General features: G+C 34.9%; 2 protein-coding genes across 9 annotated transcripts in view; one reads left to right on the plus strand and one right to left on the minus strand.

Annotated features, from left to right (window-relative positions):
* Positions 1-27,583, plus strand: part of LOC128228988 (arf-GAP with Rho-GAP domain, ANK repeat and PH domain-containing protein 1-like) — a 90,587-nt gene that overhangs the window by 49,689 nt on the left and 13,315 nt on the right. For all 8 annotated transcript variants that reach the window (XM_052940590.1, XM_052940592.1, XM_052940591.1 and 5 more), the window contains 23 exons: positions 857-940; positions 1,149-1,255; positions 1,890-1,974; positions 2,314-2,374; positions 3,373-3,512; positions 3,816-3,998; positions 4,663-4,731; positions 4,971-5,048; positions 5,711-5,738; positions 7,890-7,927; positions 12,906-12,978; positions 13,757-13,818; positions 19,077-19,144; positions 19,342-19,453; positions 20,052-20,141; positions 20,749-20,805; positions 21,318-21,387; positions 21,741-21,877; positions 24,197-24,287; positions 24,566-24,643; positions 25,221-25,355; positions 25,765-25,876; positions 26,741-26,837. In XM_052940590.1, the coding sequence (XP_052796550.1) occupies positions 857-940; positions 1,149-1,255; positions 1,890-1,974; positions 2,314-2,374; positions 3,373-3,512; positions 3,816-3,998; positions 4,663-4,731; positions 4,971-5,048; positions 5,711-5,738; positions 7,890-7,927; positions 12,906-12,978; positions 13,757-13,818; positions 19,077-19,144; positions 19,342-19,453; positions 20,052-20,141; positions 20,749-20,805; positions 21,318-21,387; positions 21,741-21,877; positions 24,197-24,287; positions 24,566-24,643; positions 25,221-25,355; positions 25,765-25,876; positions 26,741-26,837 (2,055 nt within the window). The remainder of the gene's footprint in view (positions 1-856; positions 941-1,148; positions 1,256-1,889; positions 1,975-2,313; positions 2,375-3,372; positions 3,513-3,815; positions 3,999-4,662; positions 4,732-4,970; positions 5,049-5,710; positions 5,739-7,889; positions 7,928-12,905; positions 12,979-13,756; positions 13,819-19,076; positions 19,145-19,341; positions 19,454-20,051; positions 20,142-20,748; positions 20,806-21,317; positions 21,388-21,740; positions 21,878-24,196; positions 24,288-24,565; positions 24,644-25,220; positions 25,356-25,764; positions 25,877-26,740; positions 26,838-27,583) is intronic.
* LOC128228989 (histone-lysine N-methyltransferase SETMAR-like) lies at positions 14,124-14,728 on the minus strand. The gene is made up of 2 exons (XM_052940599.1): positions 14,671-14,728; positions 14,124-14,488 (listed from the first exon to the last, which is right to left on the minus strand). The coding sequence occupies exons 1-2, from the start codon at positions 14,726-14,728 to the stop codon at positions 14,124-14,126; spliced, it is 423 nt and encodes a 140-aa protein (XP_052796559.1).

Here is a 27,583-nt window from a genome sequence, read left to right on the forward strand (position 1 = left end):
ATTACTAACACTAAGTTTAGTGTAGTTAACATGGATTTGTTGGTGTATATGGTGACTGTGTTATCATGCAGGAATGTCAGTTTCTATGTTCAGACATGGTAACAAGGCTTGTCTGAAGCCATTGACAATAAATATTTTGAAGTTTTAAAGAGAAATGTTGTAAAGTTAAAGTAATTTGTGGAGTCATTTAAGTGCTTTTGCATTGCTCCATGGAAACCTATAGTAATGTATTCCATCATGCTGGGTTTTTTATTCAAAATGTCACATTGTTTGAACTGATTTGAAAGACTGAATGATAAGACTTCAATCAGTTATTTTACAATGACATTGTGTTTTTCATTGTTAATATAAAGTGCATGTCTGGACAATTGAAAGTTTAGGACGTTTGTTTGACTATGCATGGAAATGCCTGTGTTGATGGGATATTTTCTGTCACATTTCATTGTTTGTTTTTATCTAGAATCAATTCAAAATCTATTTTATGATACGGTATAATTGTATTATGTTTAATATTGGTATGTGTGAGAGATAATTTTTTAATATCTAAAGCAACGATGAATTTATATTCACTACCCTTGCAGGATATTTAGTTAAACATATTTATTTTACAACGATATGAAACAAGTTATTGCAATGTTATATTGGCACGATTTTACGCGAGAGTGTGGTCTTGTGTTGTGAGGGAAACTGGAAAACCCGGAGAAAACCAACTTGTCCGGCTTGGTGACCACAAACCAAAAGCACATGCACCCAAGCGGGAATAGAACCTGGGTCGCTTACCACTGCGCTAACCAGACAACCATGCAGGATATTTCACTGAAAACAAAATGAATAGCTAAACACATCTTTATTTTAGGATTGGATAAAAATCAACAGAAACAAGTTTAAATTCTATGTGGCGCTGAAGAAGCATAAGCTGTGTTACTACCAGAACATGGATGTAAGTATTTATCATATTCTTTTTGTTTTACAGTGCGTTAAGACTAAATAAAAACACATTGTATTTTCACAAAATGTACAATTTAATGTTAAAAAAAGAAAATTGAAATGGCGATAAGTATACATGCCATGCAAGAATAAGATAAGAAATACACTTTAAAATTTAGTTATCATGTATGTCTGTTAATTAGAATATTATTTGTTGACAGGACTTCAAGATGGCATCTCCCCTTCATGAGATTGATATGAAACTATCGGCAGTTAAGGAAACAGACCGCACACGTCTACAGCTCAATACCCACTACAGCACTTTCATGTACGTCGTAGCCTCCATCCATCTTGCAATTTGTTGTAGATGCAATGTTAATGTATCACAAACTCATGGTTATAATAACTGTAGGTTTTAGCCAGGATTTAAAAAGGGCAGGGTGCTGCAGAAAAGGGACAGTGTGCTAAGGGTAAAAAGAGCACAAAGTATCAGGCTGTAAAAAACTTACTATGATTTGGCAAAATGTGTTTAAAAGTGAAGAAATATTAGGTTTCAACTTTCAGATATGTCAAGCGTGTATGTATTTATATTCTTATTTTTAAACAATGCATAAAAAGTATTTGGCAATCTTGCTGATATAATTCTATGGAGGCAGAAGGGTGCTAGCATGGTCTCCATAAGGGCAGGAGGGTTCTACTGAAAAGGGCAGGGTGCAGGTACCTTCCATTACCCTTCAGCTAAAACCCTTAACTGATACATGTATGTAGATGTTAATCCTTGAATTATAAATGAGAGGAATATTGACACCTATTTTTGAAAATAATCTTGCATTCCTGGCCATTCCTAATAAAGGTGATTGGTGGAACTGTTTCAAAGTCAAGCCTTTTTCACCCATGGTATTTTAAAAAATGGAAACTGTTTTGTTGAATTATTTTTGACGATTGAATCTTTTTACATGCAGGTTAAACTTTGAGTCATCATCAGAGGCGTCTAACTGGAAAATGGCCATAGAAGAGTCCATTACAGATGCACTGGGAGACAACACGGTACGCTTCATTAAATAACTCCAAATTGTGTACATATTATTTACAACCAGAGCTGAGAAACTTGTGACACTACTGTGCTGTCATTATCATTGACTCGCTAAAATATGCATTCTGTGTCGAGAGATAAGTTTTGATAGAAGGAGATGGATATAAACCAGAACCATTTACAATCCATGTTACATGTATAGTGAAAACTCAAAACAATTCTCTTACTCAACTACATTCCACTACAACTAATGGCAGTTTGGATTGGGTTTATTTAACCTTTGACTTGTTGATTTTACTGACCATAATAAAGGAACTCTCGCAATAGGACCAAAGGTATTCTTTGTGTTACAGATCTTAGACCAGGTTAAAGAAAACCCTGCTAACAGAAACTGTGCTGATTGTGGAGTAGAAGGTAATACAGTTGAACACCTTGAATCAGAAATCGTAGGAACCTAACAAATTATTTCAGAATAGGGATAGTTCGGATTAACAATTTTCATAAAATGACGGCGTTTGCGAATTAAAGATGACATGAAATACTAAGTCGTGAAGTTTGCAATGTCAGTTACACGTTACCAATACAATACATTTGGTTAGAGGGATCGTCGTATAAATTTGTTTTTGTTGATTTATTGTTTAATAAATGGCAAACAATTCGTTATTATACTTCTTTATTTAAACAAAATAAAACATTTAAAACAAAATGATAGCACATGCATGCATTCGGAACAAGCACGGATTGTTTGGTAGCAGGTCTAGTGAGCAATGCAGCAATTGAATCTGATGAGATAGACATTTACGAATGATATTCAGGTTGTTTTAACCAGCAATTATATACACACTACATCACCTAAGTGAATCGCTCATATTCTGACATTGATGTTTGTAACATACGCATGCTCAATGTCATTCTTTAACAAGCGCTAATTGTGCTCCATTGTCACCTCAAGCCCATGTCTGAGTGCATTCAAAGTATGGTGTGAAAAACTATGACATGATCGAGTTCGAAATAAGAATTGATAAATAGGTGTGAAATACCAAATCGGGACGGTATTTTTACTTCAGAATAGCGATTATTTTGGACTAGCGATTTCGGATTAAAGATTTAAAATTTAGTTAAACAAAGAAGGAGTAAAATCAGGATTGAAAAGTAATTTCGAAATAGCGATTATTTCGGATAAACGGTGTACAGAATAGCGGTGTTCATCTGAACATGTATTTTATCACCTTCTACATGTATATAGTGGTTTGATGAACAAGAAAAAACTGATTTTACAATTTGTTTGCTTTAAAATAATGTTCTATTTATTTAAGTTCAGTCTAAAATTGTTTTATATAATTAGTTGTTTTGGTATAAATATCTTTGCCTTAAGTCTGTTTACTGTGACTAAATGGGCTGTTTTTTTCCAGGCGCTCACTGGGCATCTATGAACCTGGGTGTTGTTCTGTGTATGCACTGTGCAGGCATCCATCGGGGCTTTGACTACCGATTGTCCAAGATCCGCTCTCTCAGAATGGACTCAAAAGTCTGGAACTCTAGTCTTATTGAGGTGAGCAATGGACAGCGGCTGAAGGGAAAGTGTTATTCTGCTTGTAATGCAACCATTTCTAGATGGTATTATTTTGCCCATTATTACTCAACTCAGTTATCATTATACAAAACAGTAGAAATGGATAAGGGCTGACACTGTAAATTAAAAGTAGATATTTGTCACTACAGATGAATGTAAATTTGCTATTTAAAGGTTATCTAAATGATGATCTGTTGTGTGAGATATTGACACTTGAATGGTTTGATGTTCTGTCTGTCATGTTAGAGCCTACAGATGTTAAAGGTTTCTTCTCTTTCTCAGCTGTTTAAGGTGATAGGGAATGATAATGCCAACAAGTTCTGGGTGAAGAACCTTCCACCAGGCTCGGCTATCGGGCACCATGCAAGCCCGGAAGACAGAAAGCACTTCATACACAACAAATACAGGGACAAACTCTACTGTGACATAAGCCCACTGGCTGATGACAAACTGGCCCTCAATGAGGTGAGTTTAGACCATATAGAATATATTGTTTGTATTTATCAATTTATCAACATAGTTTATAATTCAATTTATTATATACCGATCATAAATCCACACACAATACATATCGCAAAATACGGTAGTCCGTATTCCACTCCTGTGCAATACAGCTGTATTCCCCTACTGACACATCAGGTCTTAACAAATATCGTTACATGATGTTAAAATGACATCATAAAACAAAATAGTGTGTTGTTAAAATGAGATTTATTATGAAAACATGTGGCTTTTAAGTGATGTAAGCAGTAATGTATATAATAAAAATGTATATAATAAAAGGGTTATTAGTACTGCATTTTGATCCAGAATGTCGTATTCGACTCTCGTGGATTTTTGCAGATTTTGATTTTACTCAGCTTGCGCCTCATGAAATCTGAATCTGCAAAAATCCACTTGAGTCGAATACAACCTCTGGATCAAAACACTGTACTTATAACCCTATTTTATTATTTTCTTTTAAGAAAATTGGAAATTTAAATAGAAATCCATTCCTGTTGTAAATAGTAATCACAAGTTATAAGAAAGTCTTTCAAGACAAGAGAGATCTCAGAGATCTGAGATGATTTTTGGAATCTGTTATTGTTGTACCTTAATTTGACGGACCTATTGTCATCCTTTATTCCAGGCATTGTTGTCTGTAGCGGTGACAGATGATGTTCTTCTCACATATCAGGTTCTACTCTCAGGGGCAGAGGTAGGGCTAGCTCATGTTAAGTGTGCAGCACACTGATGTATATCCAAAAAGTGTTGTTTTAATAATTGCTTATTATTCATTTTTTACATGCATGACTCTGCCAATATATATTCAAGATCCAACATCGGAAAAAAAAGCTATAACCTCTGTTCAGATAATGGCTTATTTTATCATTTGTATAAGTGAAACCAGGATTGTTATTTCATTTTCCTAACCAAATCATCCTACCCCTGTTATAGGTGCTGTATACAAGAAGTGATTGCCCGGAGATGACAGCCTTTGAACTGGCTAAGGAGGCACACCAACGCTTACAAATGGTTAGAATCGTATTCAAGGACCATTTTATCATTTTTTGATTACCTTGGAGGCTTTTGAAGCTTTTAGTTTTTGCCGTTATATACATTCAGTGCATACTTCCTGGTTACAATGTATAGTTTTATGTATTTAGACGTAGCAATTATTGCATTTCTTAATGTCTATACTTTACTACCATTTCAAAGGGACTAGACACCACATGATACAAGTGCAAGAAAAAAAGAAAAATGTCAAAATCTTGCATACATTTTTTATCATTGTGTACAACCCATTAAATCTTACGTACTGATGTATCACAATGCTATCAACGCATGTATCTATAGCAGTTTTTGCGTATTTTTCCAATTCAAATTTACTGTGGTTTGTCTACCACATAAAGCCCAGTTAATTTAATAATAGCGTCGGTAGATGTGTCTGTTCTTATCAAGTTGTTAAACAGGTGAGCAGCGATGAAAGATTCTTATAATCATGTAAAGTGATATATTATCGGCCTCATTCTAGCTCATATTGACAATTCTAGGCTGGTTTTGTGGAAATAATATATTAATAATATAGAATAATATATTTGCTGATTTTGGGACCATGTGGTGTCTAGCCCCTTTAAGTAGTTCAAATCAGGTGATGCTTCAAACATTTCATATCTTCTTTAACTCTCTGTTTGAAGGAGTTCCTGTTGCAAAATGGGGGAGACAGTGAGTACTCATTTCTGTAACATATATTATACAACAAAACATAGAAGCAAAGTTAAATATATCTTTTTGTTACTGTTAGAACTAAAAAGATTATTTAATAAGATTCAATGCTTTATTACAATATCATGTGTTTGTATGCCAGAAATAATAAATAAAAAACACCTGATAATCATATAGTTTAAACAACACCTGGAAGGAAGAATATACACTAAACATGTATACATATATTTACTTCAGGTGTAGCCAGGAGATCCACTAGGTTTAATTGGTGTACCTTTTGATTATGATAAATGGATGATAATAATTGGAATCATGAACTGTCTTTTTCTTGTGTAAACATGCTCTGTTTTTAAAAGATACTAACTTATCTTTACAAACTAAAAAATGGAGTAAATTTCTGAAAAACAACCAGCCACTACCATCAAACATGTTCAATGGACAGGTACTGCAATCAAACTTATTAAGCATACAGGCACTGCCATCAAACGTGTTTAAACATACAGGCACTGCAATCAAACATGTTAAATATATAGGTACTGCAATCAAATGTATAAAACATCCAGCCACTGCCATCAAACATGGTACTGCAATCAAATATATTAAACATACAGGCACTGCCATAAAACATGTAAAACATACAGGCATTGCCATCACACATATTAAATGGACAGGTACTGCCATTAAGCATGCTGGACAGACAGGCACTGCCATCAAATATGTAAGACAGACAGGCACTGCCATCAAACATGTAAGACAGACAGGTGCTGCCATCAGACATTTTAAATGGACAGGCACTGCCATCAAGCATGTTAGACAGACAGGCACTGCCATCAAACATGTAAGACAGACAGGAACTGCCATCAAGCATGTAAGACAGACATGCACTTGCATCAAACATAAAACAGAAAGGCACTGCCATCAATGTCTAAGACAGACAGGCACTGCCATCAAACATGTAAGACAGACAGGTGCTGACATCACACATTTTAAATGGACAGGCACTGCCATCAAGCATGTTAGACAGACAGGTACTGCCATCAAACATGTAAGACAGACATGCACTGCCATCAAACATGTAAGACAGACATGCACTGGCATCAAACATAAAACAGAAAGGCACTGCCATCAACATCTAAGACAGACAGGCACTGCCATCAAACATGTAAGACAGACAGGCGCTGCCATCACACATATTAAATGGACAGGCACTGCCATCAAGCATGTAGGACAAACATGCACTGCCATCAAACATAAAACAGACAGGCACTGCCATCAAACATTTAAAAACAGACAGGCACTGCCATTAAACTTGTTAAACAGACAGGCACTGCCATCAGACATGTTAACATACAGGAACTGCCATTAAACTTGTTAAACAGACAGGCACTGTCATCAAATATGTAAAACAAACAGGCTCTGCCATCAAACATATTAAACAGACAGATACTGCCATCACACATATTAAATGGACAGGCACTGCCATCAAACATGTAAGACAGACAGACACTAGCATCAAACATATTAAACAGACAGGCACTGCCACCAAACATGTTAAACAGACAAGCACTGCCATTAAACTTGTTAAACAGACAGGCACTGCTTTCAAACATATTCAATGGACAGGCACTGCCATCAAACATGTAAAATATACAGGCACTGCCATCAAACATGTAAAACAGACAGGCAATGCAATCAAACATGTAAAATGGATAGGCACTGCCTTTGAACATGTAAAACATACAGACACTGACATCAAACATGTTAAAAATACAGGTTATGCCATCAAACATGTAAAACGTTCAAGCACTACAATCAAACATATCTTTCTTCTTAAGCTGCATGTTTAGTTTTACACGAGAATGGGATTTGTCAATTATTAATTACAGGACAGATATCTTTATCCCAGATTTAGTTAACTATTTTGTCGTGAAAGTATAACCACTATTTGATTTTCAATGCTTAAATTTTCCAAACATATACAACGTCAGATGCAGAATAAGTGTTAAGGAGGGCATATTTTGGGACAGAAAACTGAAACTGAAAACTTAAGGTTCTTTATGTAATAAAGGGAGACTGCATTGTGTATACTGAGGTTGTTTGTATTAAATTCAAAACTGATCCAAGTTTGAAATAAGACCTTGCCTATTTCAGGAAGCAGAAATTTCATGCCTGGTTCTGATGAGGAATCTGTAAGTACAGATGTATATTTATCCGTTACATGTTTGTTTGTACTTACAAATTAATGTTGTGCTATCAGGTTTTTACATATCTGCAGTCACAAATTCTATGTTTACAGTTTATATGTTCAAGTTCACAAGTTTGTACTTAGTGTTTGTATTTACATGTTTTGCTTTTTGCAGTTACAAGTTTTATGTTTACATGTTTATTTATTCAAATTAACAAGTCTGTATTTATAAGTTAGTACTTTTTTACTTTTAAATTTTGTACTTTAAAGTTTACAAGTTTGTACTTCCTAGTTTGTACACCACTGTACCAGTTTGCATGTAGAATATGTTTGCATGATAAATATCCTTCCTTTTTTCACATAGAACTTACAATGTATAGAATTGGATTGGTTCTGAGAATTTTAGAAACTTAAATAAAAAAAATTATATTTAGCATTTATATTAGGCTGATTTAACAATTTCAAACAAATAGAAAAGCTTTGGGTTTGAACTTTTTTAACAAATTTATTAATGATTTAATATTTCACTTTGCTGACAGTGGGAGAAGGTAATGAATGCACTGTAAATGTTCATTTGCTTTCTGCCTGTTCAAACATATGTATGTATTACGGTGAGTAACGTGTGATGAAAATTATAGTATAACACAACCTTTATTGTATCTTTGATAATTTACCTCAACTTTAACCTTAATTTTTCCCAAACTCTTGCTAATGAAGAGGGTTCTGTCCCACATTTTGCTTCCACTTTTTGACTGAATCAGGCGGGTAGGAAGCAAATTGACATTGGGGCCGTGGAAGGGGTGGGCTCCGAAGGGGTGTCCCCTCCCTTTGAGATTTTTTTTCAATATTAAGCATTGAAAGACTCGATTTCCAGTGAGTTTAGTTTTACTTTCATGTTTTCTTCTATTCCTGTTTTGGTTAAAATAGTTGATAGATATAAAACTAATATCGTTTTGTAACATTTATTCACTGAGAAACAATTTTAGTACCGTAAATGACTGGGTATTAGACACACTTTTTTCCCTCAGATTTTGATGCAAAAAAATGCCTGCGTATAATACCCAGTAACAATTTTTTGAACTTTTTTTCTGAGGTCAATTTCAAGCCGAGAGTTTGTTTAGATTTATGTAGAAAGGGATGTTACTCCCGTCATATTGATCGAGTATATACGGGTTAAAACGGCAGTTGAAGATCGGGATACGGTATATCGTAAGACGTTTATAATTTCAACAAAAATATTTTTCGATTAAAGTTACCGTAATTCACCTAAGAGTTCGGACACTCTAAATATTTGGACACCCATAATTATTTCCCAAAATAATTTATTTTGCGTACCTAATTTTCGGGCACCCAAAGGACATCAATCATAACTTTCATAGTTACCAAGTTTCACAGACGAAGATTATTGATTTTTATCTTTACAATGCCTGGCTAGATTACCTAACCGTATACACCACTGAGACAATTTAATTAGTTACTACCCATCCTAAACGATTTATTGCCTGTTGAAAAGGAAGTGTGATATATTTATTTGAGGATTAAACAAACAACAAGGGCAATCAAGGGATTAAGAAAACATCGACATGGCATGTTTGTAAAACGATCTGCCAATAAGCTTTTAAACTTGTACCACACTTATAGACTATATGAAGCAATAATCGTACAGTTATACATTAATCCTGCATAGCAATGTCCATGCTCTCCACGAGATCCTCGTGGGTATAACTGTAAGTTGTGTGACGTCACACAGTGTGACTCTTTGATCTGAAGCCGTTAGAATGTGTTTATTCAGTTCAGTGCATGTATAAAATGGTGTTTTAATTAACTTCATGAAGGACTTACACTTATAGACGTAATAAATAAGTTTATGACCATTGATTACTACGGATAAATTAATAAGTGGTAAAAAGCAAACATGAAGAAAAAAGGCAGGTTAAACAAACATGTACATAAAATGTAAAAATGATAATTTTCTATGTATTCGGAGAGCGAAAAAAAAATAATTAATTTATGGTGTCCGAACTCTTGTGAATTACGGTATTCAATATTATTTTGAATAATAAATTGAATTAAACAATAATCAAACTTACATATAAAAAAGCAAAGTTGGGCACTGTCAAAATATTTTTTGCATAACATAACTTTTCATTCTCGACAGTATGGTTTTAAAGATAACCATCGCCATTTTCACATTTTTTTTTTTTTTGTCACTGTCAACAAACATGGTGGCTGAATATGCCGGACGATTTTGACATTTTTTCTATGCGTCTTTTAACCAAAAACATAGATTACAAGTTTTTTTCTCGGATTTTTCACAGATTTTTTTCCCTGCGTCTAATACCCCCTATCGTCTTATACCCAGTCATTTACGGTAGGTAGGGTAACATGTCTTTCAACGGCCTCTTTATGACAAGCGGACTGTTCATGTTCGGAACTTTTTCGTTGCATCTCTCCAATTGCTGAAGCCAGTGCTGGTGAACCAGCTCTCAGCTTTCGTGTTTCACAATAAACAAAATTTCAAAAGAAGGTTCATTCATAAATTATGTCATCAAATCCTGGAGTAAAATTAAGCAAATATTTGACACAAACTCAATAAAACCGGCTATGACAGTGATATGGAATAACCAAACAATTTGCAATAATGGAAAAACTCTGTTTTTCAAACAATGGTATGAAAAGGGTATTAAGTATCTTGAACATATTTTCGACTATAGAACAAACAATTTTTACGAATTTAATCAAATACAATACCTATACAACATAAGGAATACAGATTTTATAAACTATCAAACACTCGTTCGATCAATTCCATTACATATAAAAACACAACTGATTTCGGATGGGATTATTTACGCTAATACTCAACAATTCAAAGAAAAAGTTGAAACTTCAGTACAAACAAATAAACTTATGTATTCAATTTTGTTGCATAATATTCTCAAACCGATTTCAGAAGCACAATGGAAAGAAACTTTGGAAATTAGTGAACATCTGGAATGGAAAGCTATTTATAGTAATATTGACAAATCAACGATAGATACAACATTGCGTAGTTTCAACTATAAATTCCTTATGAGAATATTACTGACCAACAAATTTCTGTTTAAAGTCAAATTAGTCGATTGCATATGTACTTTCTGCAACTAAAATGTTGAATCAATTGAACATTTATATTGGGAGTGTCAAAAAACGCAACAGTTACGGAATAAACTAAACAACTTTATTACATTGACATCAATAAATATAACAATTTACAAACAGGAAGCCCTATTGGGAATAGTCAAAAAAAGCAATTACAGTAATATCTGTAATTTTTTAATTATCTTAATGAAATTTTATATCAATTCATCAAAATGTAATGACAGACAATTATCCTTCGATGCATTTTTTCGTTATCTGAAATTAAGAATCAAAATAGAAGAGCAAATAGCATTAAATAATGATAAGTATGAAAATTAAGAATCAAAATAGAAGAGCAAATAGCATTAAATAATGATAAGTATGAAACCCACAGAAAAAAATGGGAAGTACTCGATATTCTAAATAACTAATATATATATATAAAAAAATCCCTTCAAAACCGGAACCCCGGAATTCCGGATACCGGACAAAAAATCGAGAAAATTTGTTAGTTGTCAACGTAATTTTACCTCACAAAACTAGACGTTTATTTGTTCAAACATGTCAAAATAATGTTGTGTATTAGGTATTCGCGAATAGCGTGTCACTTTGTTTTGACAGCCGGTGCGTCTTTAAATATTACACCTGTGATGTTGTGTTAACTTGATAATCGATAATGATGATTGCGCTGTGGATTGACTGTCGCGCAATAATCAAACGACAATCAAACTTGTGAAAAGAAAATTGATTGAAACATTAATTTGTTTGTTGCAGAAAATAAAGAACTAGAAACGGTTATTTAGTGATCATTTTGGAGGGTTGTTTTATCTAAAGACTTTTATGATTCAATCAAATTAGAGCGGTGCGTTAATTAAACTATCAAACATACTAAACAAGCATTAAATTACGCGAGTTGTTTTATTTCAAGATGATTATAAAAACGCAGAAATGTTTAATTATGCTTATCACTTTTGCAAGTGCTTTAATCATGTCTCAACCTTGAACTGTCCCTAGAGGCAAAAGCCTTTAACGGTTAACTCAGTTAATATTTTGAGTAAACTTACTCCGTACATCAAATCCTCACTAAACCGGAATCCTCACTAAACCGGAAATTTTGCCCAGTCCGGACCTTGTCCGGTTTAGTGAGTTTCCACTGTACAATTATCACAATCAACTAAAAACAATACAAATAATAATTATTGTCTTATTGCCTCTTCTTCTTCCACTTACCTGTCTTTAATAAACCACAGACTGTTTTCACAACATTCACACGCCAATTAGCTAGATGGTGTAATCATGACATGTTGACCTGTATAATTTGCGGCCCCATTGCCTTTACTAGCCAGAATATTGGGGCTCAGTGCGTCCCAAGCTCCTATGCGCCTGTGATTTAATTGAAGTCATTTTCCATTTTGCACATATAAGTTTAAAACTAATTTGTTTAGCTGAAAAAAATAGCAATATAGTTTTTATTGGCATAACAGATGTAGGCTTGTGTAGATAGAATTGAAAGAGCTTTTTTTTTTCATTTTATCGGTGTGTAAAATGATTTTATTTCAAAATATCTACCTAGCTTTGCAATTTTTTTATATAGGCAGGTTGCATTTAGCTTAAATATCAAACTTGCGCTAGTCAGTTATACCCATTAAAATATTGTATGATGCTTTTTATAAACATGAACTGTTTCATAAGAAAAATCCTAAGGCAACGAAGTAATTGTAATAAAGTATTGAGTAAACTGTTCTTTGTCAATTATTATTCTGAATCCATACCTTATCTGAAATTGTTTTGTTTTCATTTTCCTGTTTATATTGCTTTGTTCATATATGCATGTGATGTCTCAATTCTGACTTTAATTTCAGTCGTTGAATGCGAAACTGAGAGCGGAGGTGCAGAAACAGGGTTACTTGATGAAAACTGGCTCAAATATGAAAGGTAATGTAGAAACACTTATCCTTTTATATTTTTGTAATTGATTTATTTCAGGAAATTAAATAATTAGTTGTATACCCTGTTTCATTTACATAGTAAAGGTGGGAGAGCTTTATCCATCTGTTTAATCCATAACTTTTTCATTCAAGGTGGGATTTTAAAATAACTTTGTATAAGTGACCATAATAAGATGATGATGTTTTGCACCCAAGACCCTGGTCCCTATCTTCCACATCAAGGTCACTCAGGCACCTAAGAAATATGTCAGTTTTGCTCTATAAGCCTTACTGGTGAAAGTGGTTTTTGTCCGGTCCAAAACTTTGGTTCTTCATGGTGGGATTAGGAAATAATTTTGTATAAGTGATGCTTGAGACCCAGGTCTTTAGCTTCAAGGTTAAGGTCACTTACATGGCTGGGTCATTGTGTCTGCTGGTGTTTGGGTTATGTGCCCTTTTTCGATTGATCTTGAGCTAAATAAGAACTTTTTTCCTTCATATAATCTTAAAACAAATATGATTTTTATTTCAATATTTGCCTGTCTGAGTCAAGCAATAACACAATGCCTCAAGGTCATTATATCTGTGATAGCTCTTGTTGAAGTAAAAAGAAATTGTAATTATAATGAACATGTATTTCTCAAAAATGTGACATTATTAAACATGTTTCATGTTTTCAAACTTACTTACATGGACATCAAATGATTTGTTTGCAATGTAAATATGCAGTTTTAATGATCCATACCAAGGACAAAGTGATATTTATATTTTTTTTTATATTTCAGACTTCTTGAAGAGGCACTGTGTTCTAGAACATGGTCACCTGAGTTACTATGTCAATGAAGATGTAAGTAAATGTGGCATAATTCAGAGATGTACAAGGGGTGATCGCGAAGTTCGTGTAAATGTATTGTAATTTTTGCTCTATCGTAAAGAAGTAAACGAAAAATACACCACAATGATGTTTAATGAATTACAATACTCGAATTACAATACTCCATGATAAATATTATATGAATCCATTAAAAAGTTTGAAAGTTATATCAATTACAACACAGTCACTATGCGTCACTTGACGCACGCTGAAAAAGTAACCGACGTCAATTAACGTCACACGTCATCCATGTTCAATGAAAGGCGCACTTTTTCTATTTAGTCACCGCGCAAGGCTACACATTTCTGATGTCTGGCAATCCACTTGTTAAATGTCTCCCGGTACCAGTCTGTGTCAAGTTGTGAAACTTTTCGACGGGTTGCCAGTGTTAAATCAGCAACGTCCTGGAAGCGCCATCCACGGAGGGAAGTCTTTATCTCAGGAAAGGTCCTGAAATCCATGGGTGCTAAGTCAGGGCTGAAGGGAGGGTCTTCTAATACTTCAAATCCCAGTAATGTAATCTCTAGCTGTGTAGAGTTTGCCCTATGTGCAGGAGCATTATCCTGGTGCAGAATAATCCGATCAAGGTCCAAAGCCGGCTGTTTCCTCTTAAGAGCATTGACGAGATCCCTTTTCAATACATGAAAATCAACGTGTTTCAGTTAGCAATGCTAGCGGTTGATGTTTTAATGCAAGGAAGTATTGAAATATAAAATTAATAATTGCTATATTTTTTTATATAAATATGTTTTTTTTTTTTTTTTGTAGTGTATAATTATTAATATATTTATTAGTTACATCCATGGGTTGCATAGATATTTACCGTTGAGTAATAGTCAGCATTCACCGTCCTTCCATCTGTGACTCTGTGCTGAAGGATCATCCCATAGCGATCCATGAAGATGAACATCTGTTTTCCGCAGCTCCTTTGCACCCGAGCTTTTTTTTGGCGGTGTCCTTGGTGTTTTCCACACCGACGATTGGGCCTTCGTCTCCGGATCATAGTGATGAAGCCAAGTTTCGTCTGTTGTTACTATTCTGTCAAGGACTTCGTCACCTTCGGCTGCGTACCGATCCAAAAATGCAGCTGAACACCTTGCATTCGTCTGCTTTTCTTCGTCTGACAGCAACTTCGGGACCCAGCGCGCACTGACTTTCGACATACCTAACTTTTTCGTAAGAATGCCATGCACAGTTGAAGGAGATATGTGGAGTTCACTGGCAATCTGTCTCAATGTTTTCCGTCTGTCTTCCCGAATAATACCCCTCACTTTTTCTCGAACACAAGGGATCACGATTGAAGGCCTACCTTCTCTCTTATTGTCTTCAATCGATTTTCTGCCATTCTTAAATCATTTGTGCCATTTGTAGACGAATGCTGAGCCAAACTCCTTTAAAGTATCGCTCCTTTTCATCATTGAAATTGTTTCAACTGGTGTCATTCCCATTCCGACCCAAAATTTAATGACGCTCCGTAATTCAACGTCTCCAGTTGACGTCATAACGCAGGTTTGGTTTCCTTGACTGTTCAAACAAACAAGCTGCTATTTTGGACCGGATGTAGTAAACAATGGTGAATTTTACGGAAATGATGTCATGACATTGATATTGAACGTGCAAGATTTGCACGGATTTTTGACGATAAGAACCAGTGTATATATTGCATTACTTAAGGTGGATGAATGATAACAAGTATACACTTTTCGGCGTGAGCCGACTAGGGCCTGATGGGTTGCCATGCATACCGTTTATTGTTGTTATAGTTAGCCGATTATTATTTCGCCTCGTATTTGATCTCTCAATATATTGATCTTGTGGATAATACAGTTTCAGATGTATTGGAATAGAAATAAAAATGTTACGAACAATTTACACGAACTTCGCGATCACCCCTCGTAATGTTGTTAAAAAGATCTTTGATAAAAAAAATCCTGGTTTATAGATAGGGGTATGGTCTGGCAGGTATGTTTATGGGTGGGAGGTGTCAAACAAAGTGGTTTCCACTCAATAGCTTTAGTTAGCATTGATGGATAATGATTAAACTTGGCATGTAGGTAGCTTATTGGCTGATGTAATTGGAATTGCCTTTGGAGCTGATGGAGTCAAGGTCAAGGTCGCTGTTACTAATAATAGAAAAATGATTTTCACTCACTAACATTAGGAACAACTCGGATGAAACTTGTTCATTCATGGATAAGGATAAAACTTAAGTTAAGATGTAGCTTGGGATGACTTTTGGGGCTGTAGGGATCAAGGTCAAGGTTACTGCTACTAAAAATAGAAAAATGGTCTCCAGTTTTGTCGGAAGCTTATGTGAAGAAATATTTTGCAATTTTCTATTTGGGTCTGTAAGGGTCTGTGAATGTCAATGTAGCTGAAACCAACCTCGAAAAATGTTTTATGCTCAATAACTGAAGTTTCCAATGAATTATATAACAAATTCATATGAAGTTGTACTTTTGGACTGCATTTGGGTGTGTGGTCAAGGTCATTGATGTTAACAATAGAAAAAAGTTCACCCCTTAACTGAGTTAAGAATAACATGTAGTTAGCTAACTTAGTATACCATAAAGAAGGTTATATGAAAACATAGCTTGGGATTGTAATAAGGTTAATTTACACAAAAATAGTTTTTAGCTCGACTATTCGAAGAATAGGTGGGCTATACTACTCGCCCCGGCGTCGGCGTCTGGTTAAAGTTTTAGGGCAAGTTTGGACTTTCACTTTTAAGTCCAATACCCTACATTCAATTGACTTCATATTTCACACAGTTGTTCAGGGCCATCACATGATGAGGTTAGATAACTCCATATCATTCTTTACACAGATTATGGCCCCTGATTGACTATGGAACTTAGGTTAAAGTTTTAGGGCAAGTTGGAATATTTATTAATAACTTCTATATCCTTCACACAGTTGTTCAGGACCATCACACAATGAGGTGACATAACTCCATATTATCCTAAATACAAGTTATGGCCCCTGATTGACTTAGGTTAAAGTTTTAGGGCAGGTTAAAGTTTTAGGTCAAGTTGGGATTTTCACTTAAAACTCCAATACCATTCATTCAATTGACTTAATACTTCACACAGGTGTTCAGAGCCATCACATAATGAGGTTAGATAACTCCATGTTATCTTTTATACAAATTATGGCCCCTGATTGACTATGGAACTTAGGTTAAAGTTTTAGGGCAGGTTGGGCATTCAATTGACTTTATACTGTACACAATTATTCAGGACCATCGCCCAATGAGGTTACATAACTCCATATCCTTAATACAAGTTATGGCCCCTGATTGACTTAGGTTAAAGTTTTAGGCAAGTAAAAGTTAAGAGCAAGTTGGGATTTTAATAAAAAAAACTTCAATACCGTTCATTAAATGCACTTAATAAAATTCAAAATTATTTACGACCAACTTACAAAAAGAAACATAACTCCGTTTTAAGCCTAAATACAAATTATGGCCCTTGATTTTTATGCTCCCGAAGGTGGGCATATTAAAATCACACTGTCCGTCCGTCCGTCCGTCCGGCTCTGTAACTTTCCCTTGTATGGACAGATTTTAAAATAACTTGCCACATGTGTTCCACATACCAAGACGACGTGTCGCGTGCAAGACTCGTGTCCCTACCTCAAAGGTCAAGGTCACACTTAGTGTTTATTCACAATGGAGTGCTGCATATAAGGACATAGAGTATAGGTTGTTGTGTCCGGGCTGTAACTTTCCCTTGTATGGACAGATTTTAAAATAACTTGCCACATGTGTACCACATACCAAGACGACGTGTCGCGTGCAAGACTCGTGTCCCTACCTCAAAGGTCAAGGTCACACTTAGTGTTTATTCACAATGGAGTGCTGCATATAAGGACATAGAGTATAGGTTGTCGTGTCCGGGCTGTAACTTTCTCTTGTATGGACAGATTTTAAAATAACTTGCCACATGTGTTCCACATACCAAGACGACGTGTCGCGTGCAAGACCCGTGTCCCTACCTCAAAGGTCAAGGTCACACTTAGTGTTTATTCACAATGGAGTGCTGCATACAAGGACATAGGTCATAGGTTGTCGTGTCCGGGCTGTAACTTTCCCTTGTAAGGACAGATTTTAAAATAACTTGCTACATGTGTTCCACATACGAAGACGACGTGTCCTGTGCAAGACCCATGTCCCTACCTCTAAGGTGAAAGATACACTAAGTGTTTATTCACAAGGGAATTCTGAATATAAGGACATAACAGTGTAGGTTGTCAAGTATGGGTGGTATTTTTTTATGTTCAGAGGAAATTTAAAATAACTTGCCATATGTATTTGACACATAAAGGCAAGATCAACTTTTCATGTACTGACCTTGTTCGTAGGTCAATGTCACATTCGGGGGCATTCGTCACATACTGTGACAGCTCTTGTTTATTATTATTTTTATTTTTATTTGTTTTTAATTTCCATTGAAGGCATATTTGTATATTCTTAACCACATTTTCATAATGGGAAATCAAGTTATTTGAATGACTTGGGTCATTGTTTGGGCGGGCTGGTGGGAGGGCAGCATCAAAGTCACCTTATGTATCGAATAATTATAGTTAGGTTTGACATAAAGAGACTAAACTTGGTATTATTACATCCTTATTGTATTCTAAGTCAAAGCGGCGTAGTCGAGTGCGCTGTCTTACGACGGCTCTTATTGTTTAATACATGTGCAGTGATGGCTGTAGGTTGTTTTTGGGGTTGGTGGGAACAAAGTTGTATTGAAAGACTGAAATGTTCCAAAATTCCTGATTGCACACATTTCTAGTTTTATCTTGAGATTAAGATATAAAATAACATTCAATTAATTTGTATCTGTTCAAAATGTTTTTTCATTAATGTTGGTTTAACCCCAGTATTCAAAACAATGGCACATAAGCCACCTATAAGCAGTTGACCAAAGCAAGGTTTTCAAAAATCAGGTGTTTTTAGTTGCTCTTCTTTTTTAAGAAAAAATGTCTAGGTATTGTCATAGACTTGGTGTTGATGGAGTCTGTGATACCACCGCTGTTACCATATACAATATGCGCATGCACACTAAGACCCATAACTCTGGCTTTAATAACTGTTTAGGTATGTCAATGTTTGACTGGAAAATCAAAAGCATTTTCTTTCCTTGACCTAGTACCATTGTTATTTAGTTCTGATACGTCCATACTCAGCTACCATGGGCTTGTATGCAATGTACTGTTGACTCTTTCAGAGCAAGGTTGAGAAGGACAGGATTGACAATGAGAGCATGTTGTGTATACAGGCCATTCACCATGACAAGTAAGTAAACAACTAGGCACACTCAAATAAGTGAAATGATTAAACTGCTCTTCTTATAAGTGACCCAAAAAAGCTATTTGCCCTTACTTATTAATAGAAGTTAGTTGGAAACGAGAACAATACATTTAGCTGGAGTGCAATATATCTGTGAAGTAAAAAAGCATAACATTATTTTGTTACATTCTTCTGTCTTGTAGGCAAGTAGGGTGTTTGGAGATCAGCACCAGCAAAGGGAGCAACAACCGCTTGTACCTGTTTTCAGCCCCCACTGTCGATGAACGACTGGGATGGATGCAGGCAATCTCTCAGGTACAATTGGGAACAATCCACAGGGAAACAATAGATGTATCCTGGTTTGCACTTAGAGGTTATGTGCTGTCAAACACAAAATAAACAGAATGAAGTATGATCAACTAAAATAAAATAAATCATCCCATAAGTTTGTGTGACTATGTCGTATGTCAAAGGCCCTTTCCTGTCATTGGTAAATTGACAATCATGTGTATTTGTTTTTCTTCTGATTGATATACATGTACTGCAGTGTATGTTAAAAAATGTAAATATGTTTGTTAGGGCTGCCACGATACGCCAAGACCGAATCGCGGTATATCGCGATACAAGAGCAGCGTATCGTGATACGTACCGCGATATTTTTTTGTATTAATAATATTGTTTCGAATTGGAACATTTTATTCAAAACAGCAAAGTGCTTAAGCAATTCATAGATATAATGATATCATATGTTGACTAGAACATATCTAACTAAAAACAAATGAACCAAACACAACAATAAAACCATCACGGAGTTCAAAAATTCTATATCATTTCAGTCTTTTTTTTGCTTCATACCGCGATATACCGGTATATCGTGGCAGCCCTAATGTTTTTGCATGTGCTCGTATTTCAGGTGTTCTGCCCTGTGAAGCTGATGGAGTTGATGAGACAAAAGAACTTCTCCCTGGCCGGGTACACCCACCTCAAAACTGGCTTCAACATGGTGGGTAATGGTTGATTGTGGGCTCTGGTATCTTTGCATGCTTTTTAATCAGGATGATGTTTTGTCTGCATTCTTAGTACAAAGTATGAATATTAATGTGTTTGACTTTCATCTGCTGGCAGTGATGTAAAATGGGGGTACTAAATTATTGTGTCAGTGCAATAAGCGTTGAAAACCAGTGATAGGCATCACTCTATTTACATCCTGTCTAAGAAGACCAAACCAATATGCAGATGTCAAAATGCATTAAAGTATTAATCTCAATTTTTCTTGTGCTTATTCTGTATGAAAAATGATTAAATATGATCATAACTTATGCTTACATTCTGAATAAAAAAAGAGAAAAAAATGAGTTGAATTGAATATTTATTGCCACAGAAAGGTTATCGATAACATTTGTATGTATAAAAAAAATCTGTGTTTCATACAGAATTCTCTATCTGGTGACCATTTCCTAAGCCAATCAAAGACTTTCTTATGCAGAAGGCAATATTTTTGTATTTTTTTTTCTAACAAAATGATTAAAACAAACATACCTTGGTAATTATGTGTTGTTATAAACATAACAGAAATAATGAGTGCAGCACTACTGTTTGTATATTTTCAGGAATGGCAGAGGACGTGGTATGTCCTGGAGAAGAGAAAACTCATCTTCAGTGATAAGGTGGGTGCATGTTTCCAGAATATTGGTTTGAAATGTATCTTTGTCTTGGATATAAGATTATGTACATGATACTGAATGAAACAGAATCAGAGCCTTAGTATATCTCCAACTTTATACATTTCTGACATCTGCTGTGGATCATGACAGTTGATTTATTGCAAGCAGTTTTTAACTTGACTTTTCAAAGGATCTGAGAGCAATACTACTGGTCTCACACCTTGGTTAATATAGGTGTTGCATGTAACCACATTTAAGTCAATATCTCTGCAAATACATCATGTATTGCATTGAAACTTTAGATATGTGCTTCCAACCACCCGACTTAACTAATCAAGTCAGATAACTCAAAATGTATGTAATGCAGAGTATGGCCCTTTTTATTTGATGTGAAAATTCTGGTTAAAAGCAATGAAATTATCGAACTCTGTTTGACAGCTCTTGTTGTGATTATATGAACTTATTTTTATGGATTCTTTTTTGATACCAGTGTTAATATACATTACACTTTGCAGGAAGAAGTTGAAAGAGACTCTGACAGTATAGATCTGAGAAGAGTAACCTCCATAGCAAAAATCACTCAAAGTAAGTCAACACTATACATGTTTTGTACTTTAATGGTAGTGAAATGGTTCAGGTTTATTTCAAAAGAGTGTGGAATTATGTAACTTATTATAGTATGGATTCTGATGATGGTAATAACTGAATTTGTTTTATAATTACACTGTAGCACATGCAATTTAAACAAAAATGTTATGATTCTACATGAGCATACATAGTATGTACAGTGCCTAAATGAATACTTAAATTACTGGATAGAATATAATCACATAACTACCAAGGGATATCCCATGATCATAAATTGACCTGTTGAGTCGGAAGAATTTGTTGTGAATTCTATGTATACAGTATAAGTAAAGTGTTGCTCCACTTTTTAGGTACGGAGTCGTGTGGGGCATGCATGGAGCCAGGTAGCCAGTTTGTGTTGAAGTATGCGGATCGCATGTTGTACTTCCAGGCCGACCTAACACGCGACACTGACAGAATGTACACAGCCATTGAACATGCTGTCAAGGTATGTCGCTCTAGGGGCATTGGGTTAGGTCGTGTCCATGTAATGATATAGTTACCTCCCTTATTGTTGAAGATTACAGAAACCTTAAGCCATTTATTATCCCCCGCAAAGTTGAATCTAAATGCTACACTATATACATATTCTTTTATTTCAAAAAGCTGCAAACAAACTCATATCTCATATCCAATGTTCATAAGAGTCCATCTCTCTGCAGCTGTTTTGTTTGGTTGAATAGAATATTTCCCCAACTCATGATTTCAATGCCATCTCTTTTGCCTAATCTGGCAGGGGATATCAATTCAACAAATTTGCTTGTTAAATATAGAGTAAAACTTGTGCGCAACTTTTCAGTTGTATTTCATTTCATTTAAGATATTTTGTATCATTTTTCTTCATGTGTAAAGTACAAATTACACTGTAGGGTATTGCTGAAAGATTGCTTCCCCGTCTTACAATATTTGCTTGTTCATTTTGTGTAGAAAAACTGCATTATTATGGTAAGTTGTAAAGAGTGAGGTTGATTTTATGACTACTGTGGTCTTTATTTTAGTCCTTGCTGTAGTAAACTAACCATTTTGTTTGATAAATGTTTTTAAACATAGATGTTAGTGGGTATGATATTATAGTGTTGTCGTTTTGTACTTTTCTTCATTGTATGTACCTGTGTGTATACATGTATGTTTAGTTCATTAAAACACTGCTTGCATGTATTTCCAAACAATATGTAAATATGTTAACGCAAAACGTAGTTCAGAATTAAAAGATGAATATTCGACATATTTCATTTTGTAAACATATATATGAGAAAGTATTTCATGGCTTATAAGTTCATTGTTTTTAGCTCTACTGGCCAAAGATGGTGGCGTGTTGTCAATGCTATTGTAAGCAAATGCTTGTGAACACGCTACAGTCTTCAGTTTTCTGGGGAATGCATCTTATTTTATCATTATTTTACTCTATTATATGGAAATTTCATTAAAATAAATACAATTACAGTATTAAAAATGTTTTGGTTTAAGGTGGGTGTGAACTAGCCGGTGAGTCGACAAAGCCTTAACTACTAGGCCACATGACTTATACAACAGGAATAGATATTTTGACCTATTAACAATACATTGATAACATCACATGAAAACGTCAATCAACCAATCAATGTTATCGGTTATCGGTGAAAGCCCCTAGTAATGGAAGAGAAATTGTGGTCTTCAAAGACAATATTTAAGCAAATGTCAACATTTGTTCAAGGGTTCCATCTGTCAGTACCTTAGTTTTAACATGAAATATGGAAAAGGGCATCTTACAAACCATGAGCAAGGCCCAAATCAAATTCACACAGTAGTTAGATATCCAAGAGAGCTGGGCGCTTTTCCAAGACCAGCCAGAGTGCGCCCACATGACTGGATTATGGCCTTTGCAATGCCGCAGTATTTTCGAAGGGACACAACTTTGTACAGAGATTTGTGTATATTTGGAGTAGGTTTTTTCCCTTTGCAAAAGTATTTTCTAAAGTAGCCAAAAATGTACAGAGTGTTGTTTTTTATTGTAGTACTTGCAATTCTGCAAAATATTCAGTTCACTGATTGCTTTTAACTGATACATATCCAAAAAATCGTGCCTGGAGAGGAAAGGCCCTCATGGCCCTCTTGTTTCAAACAGGTGTGGGAACAATTACAAGATGCACATTGACCTTATGTTGCACTTAGAAAAATGCCACAGTTAAATGATTATGAAACACAAAGAAATCTGGTTCATATGGGAATAGTTGAGCAGTTTTGTGTCTAAAGTTATATATTTTTCCTTGAATTTTCATTTTGGTGTCACCTGCAAGCAAGGCAACCACAATGGATTACTATGTTTGACATCGTTGTTATACTTTTGTTTCTGATTAATAACTTTTACACCACCTGATGTAGAGCCTCCAAATTTGGTATACACATTAGTCGTGGTCAGTAGATGACCAATATTGATATTTGGGTCAGTAGTTCAGATGTCAAAAATGATTGGAGCTCCTGACAAGTGACATATACAATTTACAGAATCGAGCTGAAAGTGTTATTTTATAAGCTGGTCTATTTTTGAAAGAGAATGTCCTGTATCTTTCCATAGATTTGGTGGTTTTTTTTAGATTTGATCATTTCTAGTTTGTAACTTAGTATTGGAGCTTAATTGAAAATACACATATTTGTAGCCATTCCCATGTGTGATGCTATTGTAACTATTATTATTTTTTTTTTTTTTTTTTTTTTCCAAATTGGTGCATGCATATACGGCATATTCTATAAATATGACTGTTTTATGATTTTACTCTGTCTGTTGCAGCATGGAGGAGACGACCTTGAGGATCAGGTACTGACGGCAGATGGAGTGCCTGTCATCCTCGACACATGTGTTACATTCATACAGCAGTATGGTATGATAGATAGTCATAAAATAATTAATGATTTTATAGATACATTTTTTTTATCGTATTTTCTGAGATTGTTGACTTATTAAAATCCAACGTTTCATTTAATCATATTATGCATTATTATTTTTATAAGTAAATTTTGTTTATGTTCAGTTACAGTAAATGGATGAATATGTAACACAGTTGGATATTGTATGCATTGCCATTGCCAATGCAGTGAGTTTGATTTTATATTATACCGCTATCATTCTACATACTCATGATGTACAATCTGCCTACAGGAATGAGGATGGATGGTTTGTACAGGAGATCTGACACAGAGCACAAGATTATCAATCTCTTACAGAAATTCCATGATGGTCTGTATTTCGTAGTATAAATATAACATGTACATCTCTAGAATTTTCTAAATATAATAGTATCTGTCAGTGAACTTAATCAAGTCAGATAAGGTAATTTAGTAGACATGTTCATGATGCTTATTCTATTACCACTCTAAGTACTTCAAATTGTGTGCGTCTACTATTTAGAGAGTGGTTTAGAGAGTACATTTTCAACCTAAACAGGATATGCTATAGTGACCACTTCAAAGAATATTCAGTCTTGACACCAGCCATGTTATCTCTATAACTATATTTAACAGGCCTAAAATTTATTTGGTTGGCTGGTTAGCGCAGTGGTAAGAGCACTTGCTTTTCATCTAGGCGACCCAGGTTTGATTCCCAGCTTGGTCGCATGTGAGTTTGATTTGTGGTCACCATGCCGACCAAGTGGGTTTCTTCCCGTTTGACCCATATAACAAGACCACCCTCTCGCATAGAATCGTGTCAACAAGAGTGATTAATATAATGTTATAATGACTTGTTTCACAATGTTGTAAAATAAATATGTTTAAACTAACAGACCTGAAACTTTGTTTATGTAACTAATTACCAGATGCGCGATCAGTGGTGCTGCGTATTGAAGAAGATACGGTTCATGTGGTGTGTAATGCTCTTAAACGATTTCTTCGCAACCTCAACGACCCTCTTCTTACAAAGGAATTTTACGCTCGCTGGCTGCAGACTGCAAGTATGAAAGGGTGTAAGATGGTAGACTCAGTTGTATAGCAACAAAGAATTCTGTTATCTTTGATGCTTGGATAAGTTATTGGTTCTATCCATTTTAAATATAACTAGAAGCTACTTTTACCAGGCTGATGGTTGAAGTGTAAAGTTTCACAACAAAGTTTATGCTGTATGAACTTTCTTGGCCACTTTTGTTATAAGAAGCCTTCATGCATCTTTGTACATAAAGAACATACGATTGCTTTTCCGAATTAATAAATCTGAGTAGTTGCAATCAGACCAGAAAATATAAACTTCGATTTTATTGTGTTACTCAAAAATTATCAAACTGACATCCTTGATCGTACGATAATTTGTTATACAATCATTGGAAAGATGACCGCAGTGTTTAATGTTAATTGAAACCATTGCAGATTTAAAGGAGGGTGACCATAACACAAAGATGCAGTGGTACAAGTATCTGCTGCAACAACTCCCGAGAATCAACTACCTCGCTCTTAAATTCCTTGTCATACATCTGTACAAGTAAGACATATACAATGTGTTTTGTAGACACAAAAAATGAAAGTGAACATGTATAAAAAATACACTTATGAACTTCTACTGATTGTAAATAAATGAAGCTTTTCAAGCTTTTGAAACCTTTAATATTGCCTGCTACACTAATCCACCAAGTGATTGTAAATTAAGTGTTAACATTGTAAGCCTGCCAATCAATCGCACTTGTCAACGGTATTAACTGAGGCCATCACATGTATATATCCCACGAAACTATTGAAGAGGTTTGCTGAAAACACCACAATGCATCTGTGTGAACCATTTGCATTGGTGTCACGTCAACTAACAAACGAAACTGTATCTTAAAATTGCTTCTTAAGAACAGCATTGTGACAGATGAAATGCTTTGGATGAAACTGGTTTCTCAAGCTGTTCTATTGCGGACAGAACAAATGGTTTTTTTTACTTTCTTGCAAAACGGCATTCTGACTTCTTTTATTTCCTGATTAACAAACTTTTATTTCCTGATTAACAAAATGTTCTAAAGTATATTTGCAAACAGTAGTATCAGTGAAAATATTCAGCATTATATTGACCACTTGTTTTACCAAGTTTGTTATTCTTTGCATTTGTGTTATGTTTATTCATTAATTTGTCTCTTATTTGTTTTGGTATTTGTATAAGATGTTTAAATGGTGTTCCATAGGCATTCTTTATGCAGAACATTTTAAACATTAGTTACTGTAAACTGCATACAAAGTTTCTTTTACTCAAATGAAAGAGAAGCAAAGAAAAAAGAGTGCTTGTTATTTATCAAACAATATAATGGTATAAATTAAAAAATGTGATTGAAAGAAGTTTTATTGGTACAATCCTGGATCTGTTTTTCAGGGTATCTCAGTATTCAAGTGAGAATCTGATGACCATAGAGAACATCTCCATCAGTATGGGTTCTTCCCTTATGGTTTCCATGACGGATAAGGACACGGTATGTTAGAGCTTTAATGCTTGATCAGCTCTTGTCGTACCTGTAGCCTCACTTATTGAGTATGTCAGGGCTTTAGTGCTTGATCAGCTCTTATCATTGTGGTAGCATAAAAGATACAGTATTGTCCATGTTAAATAAAGGCTATGAATATGGAATGTCAGAGCAGTTAAGCTTCATCATCTCTTATTCTGGCTGTAGCATCACATATTCTGTATGTTAGAGATTTCTTATCATGGACGTTATATCATGGATACAGTATGTCAGAGCTTCCAAAAAGGCCAAGGATTCGATATGTCACAGGTTTAACGTTTTATCATCTCTTATCATGGCTGTAATGTCATGGAGACGGTATGTCAGAGCTGTAAAGAAAGCCAAGGATTCGATATGTCACAGCTTTAACGCTTTATCATCTCTTATCATGGCCATAATATCATCAGTGTGTGTATACCACGTGATAAATTACGTCATATATGCTATGTCGGAAGGATATATTTTGCTTAAAATGAAGACTTAAATCAAAGATAACTTTTCTTTTACTACACCTTTTTAAATGAAAAAAAGAGCAGTCTATGCCGTTTAAAAAGCCCCGCCTTCGTTTTATTACTGGAGTTTGATAAGGTGATTCGTTTCATCAAACACTTCGACAAACCTGTTTCCAAACTAATGTTTTGACAGTGCTCTGTCAGACGGCCGTATTGTGAAAAGGTTTGTCGAAGTGTTTTAAGAAACTCAACTCTCAATCAAAC

Source organism: Mya arenaria, chromosome 3 (genome assembly GCF_026914265.1).
Source record: "Mya arenaria isolate MELC-2E11 chromosome 3, ASM2691426v1".
Lineage (NCBI taxonomy): Eukaryota > Metazoa > Mollusca > Bivalvia > Myida > Myidae > Mya > Mya arenaria.

What these genes read in the sequence shown, in the direction of transcription:
- LOC128228989 (XM_052940599.1), bottom strand. Translation starts at nt 14,728, where the DNA reads ATGATCCTTCAGCACAGAGTCACAGATGGAAGGACGGTGAATGCTGAC. An exon ending in GAATGCTGACTATTACTCAA is followed by an intron (nt 14,489 to 14,670) that starts CGGTAAATATCT and finishes ACGTTGATTTTC; the next exon opens with ATGTATTGAAAAGGGATCTC.